This window comes from Bombus vosnesenskii, unplaced genomic scaffold (genome assembly GCF_011952255.1).
Source record: "Bombus vosnesenskii isolate JDL3184/JDL3185 unplaced genomic scaffold, Bvos_JDL3184-5_v1.1 scf7180000013492, whole genome shotgun sequence".
Lineage (NCBI taxonomy): Eukaryota > Metazoa > Arthropoda > Insecta > Hymenoptera > Apidae > Bombus > Bombus vosnesenskii.
The window spans coordinates 90,181-96,888 of record NW_022883081.1 but is presented as its reverse complement, the minus strand read 5'-3'; the positions used below and the strand labels follow the sequence as shown (position 1 = coordinate 96,888).

The 6,708-nt window shown below is 25.6% G+C and overlaps 2 protein-coding genes across 5 annotated transcripts; one reads left to right on the top strand and one right to left on the bottom strand.

Moving 5' to 3' along the window:
• Positions 1–694: 694 nt before the first annotated feature.
• Positions 695–4,312, bottom strand: LOC117238384 (glycoprotein-N-acetylgalactosamine 3-beta-galactosyltransferase 1). 4 transcript variants are annotated; one of them, XM_033503252.1, is made up of 7 exons: positions 4,102–4,312; positions 2,738–2,927; positions 2,404–2,557; positions 2,096–2,271; positions 1,816–2,023; positions 1,573–1,711; positions 695–1,361 (listed from the first exon to the last, which is right to left on the bottom strand). In XM_033503252.1, the coding sequence occupies exons 3-7, from the start codon at positions 2,432–2,434 to the stop codon at positions 815–817; spliced, it is 1,101 nt and encodes a 366-aa protein (XP_033359143.1). In that variant the 5' UTR covers positions 2,435–2,557; positions 2,738–2,927; positions 4,102–4,312; the 3' UTR covers positions 695–814. The 4 variants fall into 4 exon arrangements, with proteins under 4 accessions (XP_033359143.1, XP_033359145.1, XP_033359144.1 ...); XM_033503254.1 differs by lacking the exon at positions 4,102–4,312 and adding an exon at positions 3,524–3,738; XM_033503253.1 differs by lacking the exon at positions 4,102–4,312 and adding an exon at positions 3,001–3,050.
• A 516-nt stretch (positions 4,313–4,828) lies between these two features.
• LOC117238390 (probable trafficking protein particle complex subunit 2) lies at positions 4,829–6,047 on the top strand. Its single transcript, XM_033503262.1, has 3 exons — positions 4,829–5,471; positions 5,599–5,832; positions 5,908–6,047. The coding sequence occupies exons 1-3, from the start codon at positions 5,382–5,384 to the stop codon at positions 6,004–6,006; spliced, it is 423 nt and encodes a 140-aa protein (XP_033359153.1). The 5' UTR covers positions 4,829–5,381; the 3' UTR covers positions 6,007–6,047.
• The last annotated feature ends 661 nt before the right edge of the window (positions 6,048–6,708 follow it).

The following is a 6,708-nucleotide window of genomic DNA, read 5'->3' as shown; positions in this document are numbered from 1 at the left end:
TCGATATGTACAAGAAAGAGGTACATGTAAATTACTGTAAATTGGTGACATCGATGACGAATTATTAAATCATTATAGAATAATTCTCCCATTTTTTTTTAAATGCTTATGAAAAATATTGGAGAGTTCGAAATAATATAAAATTCATTATTCGCAAAAAATAAGTAATCACAATAGAAGAATAAAACATCATTTCATCAGCTAATTATATATTTGGTTGAAATTACACTAGATTTTCTTGTATAAATTCATATGTGTACAGCGATATTATCAAGATTAAATAATAAAAAATACCAATAATTGATAATGTTAATAATTAACAATATTTCTAATGTGCTTGTAACATTTATTTGTAGAACAGAGTACACCCTGTCTTGCACTTGCGATGAAATTATAAATTTCTCATCGTTACATATAGGTATGTATAAACATTATATATATTACGAAACATTTTATATATATATCACAAATTTTATCTTTCAATGAATATATTAACATCTAATTCGTTGACCCGAATAGACTAGTTATACTCATACAAAATAAGGGAAAAATATTATCACTTGATTGAATTAATGACAAATTTAAATGCGTCATGCCTAGAATTTTCAAAATTTAAAATAATTGAACAAAAATGTATCTTGAATATTTATCATAACCATTAATTTGTGGGAAAAAATTTTTATGTTGCAAAATCTCAGTTTTTCCTGATTTATTAAGATCCAAAATATTTTTTTCTAGTTTGATAATGTTCGTTTGGAAATTTATAAAGAACAGAATTATTCTTTTCATATTTCAATTAGGAATAATATGTAGACTAGTATTTAGTCGATATGGTGGTTGATTGATCTGTAGTAAGTTTTTCCACACCGTGTGTAATACCATACGGTCTTAAGTGGTAAATTAAGTACTCGAGAACATACATCATATTGGGCGATACATAGTGAAACGAAATTGCGCTATCAGAACAACAATTGAGGCCATCTTTGGTATCATAATAAATATATTTCCAGTACCAGAAATTCTTATCTACGTGGTTAGGAATTAAATGATGCTCTGGTACAAAAGGGAAGAATCTTCCGCGACCATGTGGATCCCGAGTGTCCATTGCTTTGACATTTACTTTTTCCAAACACTTTCCCATTTCCACATCTTCTGCACCTCCATTATCTGATCGACATTTTGTTTGATCAGGCAAAGCCTCCTCTACAAACTTACGTAAACCTTCCTTGCTAAGTACATATCCTGCACCACCGCTCATATATCCTTGTTTCACAAACGGTTTAAATCTACAGCCAAAATATAATGGCGAATTTTGATCATAAGATGACAGCATATATCGTAAATTTTCAACCACCACATATCTGAAAAGGTTTTAATCTCAATTAATTTTTCATTTAACAAATTAATATACATAACTAAATGCGATTGTGTAACTTTAAAACGTTACTTTAAAAATCCATACTATAAATCTTTTGCGATTTTAATATAATTTCAACCAGATCTTACATAAATCATTTCAAAATTTGAACTAAATGTCTAACTTAAGATTTGTAATTTCAATAAACTACGTACGTATCATCATCAGCTTTCATAAACCAATCAACTTCATCTTTGTACTTTTCATAAGCATATTTGAAAGCTTCTTTGGTTTTTGCCCACAAGTTATCTCTCCCTTCTTTTACTGGTAAAACAATTGTGGGTAAATTTGCATCTGGAAACATATTAAATTACAATATAATATACAATACATTACAGTATCATGTTAAAAATCGTTTCTTTTTGTTTTTATTGTTGTATTACAAAAGTATAATTTACCTTCAGCAGAGCTCATAAACAAAAGAATATTGCAACGTTTGCCCCATGTTGCTTTCACATGCTGTGCTTTACTTTGGTGATTTTTTGGACCAGTCATGATCCAACAAAGAACACGTACTTTCTTCGCAAGTTCTTGCGCAACTTTGTCTTCATCTTTATGAAAATCTTCATCTTTACCATGAAATTTTACCTCTATCTCTGGCCCAATCTATAGTATTTATTAATAAGATCAAAAACTAAATATGAAAAGATTAGAAAAAGCAAAATATAAAGCAACTACCTCTGACTCCAAGTCTGAATAATGGTGTGGATCTCTTGAAAGCATAAGACCACCAGAAAACCAATTAAATATATATGGCACATTTTTTGTAGATGTTATTAAAAGGTACGCTGAGATAAATCCAAAAATTATACCCGTAACAAGAGTTAATACAAAATGCTTACCACTTCTAACACCTACATATAAAATAATATTTAAACAATAAAAAGAGTTACAGAGAGAGTTACTTTGTTACATAAATGATATTGTATAATGGAAGCTAAATTAATAATATTAGTTAATATCATAAATTTTTAATATCAGTTTACCATTAATATTTGGAAATCTTTGCCGAACCATGATACATGTATAATACAATTAAGCTACTTTATCATTCAGTTAAAGTATTGTAGTCAACATAATTTTATTTCCATTTGTCAGCACATCAAACACACATTATACATGTTTAGTTATGTCATATTTCTGCAACATAAAATAGATTTTTCTAACTTATAATAAATTCTTATTTATTAAAGGATTAATTACCTATATAATTGAAACAGTTTAGATCAATTAATTAAATGAAACAAAGTAAATTACACAATGCAAATTTTTGTAAAGAATTTTAATATTATCACACAAATATTATAGTAATCAACACACCTGAGAATTTCTATACATATGAGTAAAAATCAAAAATTACTCCGACCATATTTATGATTTTTTATTCTTTAAATAGATCACTATCATTTGCTATATCCTATTTATATAACAATGTTATATCGCAATCTTTAATTGCTTAAATAAAATTCTGATCTTCTTACATTAGTATTTGTATCAATCTACATTGTTTCTGAAAATAATACATAGTAATAAATATGTTATGTTTGAATAAATTAATATTATGTTAAATTAACATAAATTACCTTAATACAAAAATTTCTTTTGACTAGTTTTATCATATATATAAAATTATATACAGAAAAACAAAAATGACATTATCATAATGTATATAATTTCTGCTTCAATATATAGTATCATAAACTCACTAATTATGTAAATCATTTCAAAAATCGTTTAACCTTATCTTACCTTGTAACTTAAATAAGATGTTATCTTATCTTAAGTATATAGACTAAAATTGATCTTTAATTTTGTACACTTTAGGTCTTACATAAAGAGATACTTAAATAGTTTCCCAAATGCTATTTAACATGATAAAACTCATGATTAATATAAAACCTCAGAGTAAGACAAATAAAATAATAAAATAATAAATAAATATCATATATAAATAAATAATATATAATATATAAATAATATATAAATAATAATAAATAATAAAGAAATAAAATAAATAAAGAGATCAAGTAAAGTGTTTAGATAAAATACTGAATCTACAACATGATATTTTTTCTAAATATATTAAATTGCAAATATAAAAAGGACTTTGTCTTATGTTATTCTATTCGACTATTAGAGAGTTTTTGTAAATGTTTACAATAATTGCATTGTTATTATCTAACATCAATTATTCATCTTTCTTGAACACTATATTTAATACTCCCTACTCCCCATACTAGGGTTGCCAAAGGAGTCTCTTAAATGAGAGGTTACCATTACTTCCACTGTCACTCTCAATACAATCATAAAGATAAATTTGAATGTTGGCTAAGATTAGATTAAAAGATAATGGGACTATCTTTAAATAATATGGAAAATAAATATAAAACTATCAATGTAATATTAACATATTGTTTTCTTAGTAATGATTTATTTTGCTTAAATTTAATACAAGTTTAGTATAAACGAATTTTTAGACTAAAGTGTTTTGCAATTTTATTAAAATGTTACAATGTTCATAATCTCTAAATTATTTTGCAAATTATTATTGAAAGATAATTAACAGTTTTAAACATTTCTATAATTTAATTCTTATTTAATATAAATTTGTTTATTGCGATTAGGCTACAGTTTCTTAAATTACTTTATAAGTAAATAAATAAAATTACTGTATATTAGTTTACCTGATATTATATCCTGTTTATTAATTTTTGATACTCTAAAATCACTATAAATACAGGCTGTTCCAACAACAGCGGCACAACTGAGCACGGGTTGATTCCTCGTGAAAAAATAAGTTAAAAATATAAAGTTTTTGCATATGAAGCTTCGTTTCCGATAAAATCGAGTTTAAAGATTTGTTAAGTATATTTAAACTTGAATAATTTCAGACCAGATGTAAGTAAATAATAAGCAGGAGATCATTCTATATGCAAAAAGAAGTCAATAATGTAAAATAAAATTTTTCTGTTTCAAGCCTTGTTTTCAAGAAAATTTAAACGTGTTTACAGGTAATTATTGGCCTGATATAAGTGCATAATAAATTTTCAAATTTACTTTTCTCGAAAACAAAGCGTCTTATGAAAAAATTTGATTCTATATTTTTTATTTATTTTCACATATAGAATAATCTCCTGATAATTGTTTATTCATATCTAGTTTTCCAGATTGATTAATTTAAAATTCATACTTTCTCTAATAACTTTACATACTGTTTTTCACATATTGATCTTTATAATACCATAAGCCTAAATGCACGCAAATATGATCTCACTGTAATATTGTTCTCAATAGAAAAACGAAGAAAGACATGTGATCGCAGCAGGATTGTGCGACAACATGTTGCTCGTATGCATTCAGCCTAATTCTAACTAGTATGTATACTTAGAGAGGAAATTTCCTCTCTAGTATAGTCTATACAAAGAGACGAGACAGTAAACATAAACAAAATTTAATTGTTGCAGCTGCATCTACTGGTTGCCGACTAGTGAAATTCAAGTGTGACACTGTTTCGTCTCATTGGACACACTATATAATCTAGTATATTAAATTAGTATTAGCAGAGAGAAAACTCCTCTCTGGTATCAGCTGATAGCAACGGAAAACTCAATAGCTAGAGTACATATATCACGTGGTCAGTTGTGTTTACTTCCCCTGAGTCAATTGTTGTATAGTATATAATTTATAATTAAAATATAATATGCTACAGATATTACATTAAATATATTTGTTACTGAAAAATAATCATTGGTAAATACGAATTTAGTTTTCGTACTACAATGAAATTTATGTATATATAATACTATTTCCAAGTTTACTATTAAAATCGGAACAGTTTTTCCTATGTAATCACTAGTACATCATATACGACATATATACCTACGTATACATGTGACATTTGGTATAAAAGTGTTAATGTATGGAAATAAAATCTTAATTGAAATACACCAAGTCAATCAACAAGATGACAGCTAACTATTATTTCGCAATCGTCGGGCATACTGACAATCCTCTATTTGAAATTGAATTCAACAATTCTGGGAAAGATGCAAAGGTTCATCATTTTTATAGGTTATATTTAAGTAGTATGATACAATTATTTGCTGATTGTATACAACAGTATGAAAATATACTTATAATTTAAAAACAATATTATATTTACATCATTGAATTTTTAACAGAAAGAAGATTATACTCATTTAAACCAATTTATTGCACATGCTGCCCTAGATCTTGTAGATGAACATACTTGGAAAACAACAAATATGCATTTGAAAGTTGTAGACAAATTTAACCAATGGTTCGTGAGTGCATTTGTTACTGCAACTCACATTCGATTTGTCATGGTACATGACAGTAAAAATGAAGACGGTATAAAAAATTTCTTCAATGAAATGTATGAAATGTACATAAAGGTAAGATGCATATATTATAGTATTTGATATTTTATTCATATTATATAATAATAAAATTTTTAATCTCTTTTTTAGTACTCAATGAATCCATTCTATAAATTAAATACGCCTATTAAATCTATTGGCTTTGAGAAAAAGGCGCAATTATATGGTAGGAAATATTTATCTTCATAAATTGTTCATTATTTCATAGTTGTTCCTTGTATGTATCCATTGCATGAAAAGAAAATGGAAAAAGTGATACACTTAATAAAATATCGTAGAAATAATTTCTGCTATGAATAAATTATCTCTTACCTAATTAATATGTATAAATAATATGTGAATATTATATGAATGTGGTCATACAAATATGTGAATTTTGAGCTGTATGTAAAAAGAAAAACATGTCACACAGTATTTTCTTTAAAACTATGTAAATTTTGTATATTAAATATTTATATATAATTTCTAGAATAATTTTTAAGTTATTTAAATGAGAAATAATTATATTTTTTAAACATTTGATTGTATATCATTGTACAAAATATATCGATTTTAATTTTAATAAGACTAAATTGAATGAATAATTGCTTCCTGTCAACCAAGGTTAGTAATAAACAATATTGTATTAGTAAAATGAAAAATTGTAAGATTAGAATCTTTTCATGCTGAAGTTATATCATGAATAAATTAAAAATTAATACTAAAAGTAAATTCAAATCATTGCAAAATTTGATTAAGTAAACAAATATTTACAATGTAAATAAATTTTATACAGTATACATACAGAATATACAGTAATGACATTTTTTTAAGTTATATACTCTTACAGTTACTTTGAGGTCAGTTACATAATTTAAAGGGTATAATTGTATAATTCAGGATTACCAATAG

Excerpts from the sequence above, each read along its gene's own strand:
- LOC117238384 (XM_033503252.1), bottom strand. The coding sequence starts at position 2,434 with ATGGTTCGGCAAAGATTTCCAAATATTAATG. Across the intron at positions 2,272-2,403 it reads AAGATTTCCAAATATTAATG|GTGTTAGAAGTGGTAAGCAT; the intron begins GTAAACTGATAT and ends TTTTATATGTAG. Across the intron at positions 1,362-1,572 it reads ATGAAAGCTGATGATGATAC|ATATGTGGTGGTTGAAAATT; the intron begins GTACGTAGTTTA and ends AAACCTTTTCAG.
- LOC117238390 (XM_033503262.1), top strand. The coding sequence starts at position 5,382 with ATGACAGCTAACTATTATTTCGCAATCGTCGGGCATACTGACAATCCT. Across the intron at positions 5,472-5,598 it reads ATTCTGGGAAAGATGCAAAG|AAAGAAGATTATACTCATTT; the intron begins GTTCATCATTTT and ends AATTTTTAACAG. Across the intron at positions 5,833-5,907 it reads TGTATGAAATGTACATAAAG|TACTCAATGAATCCATTCTA; the intron begins GTAAGATGCATA and ends TCTCTTTTTTAG.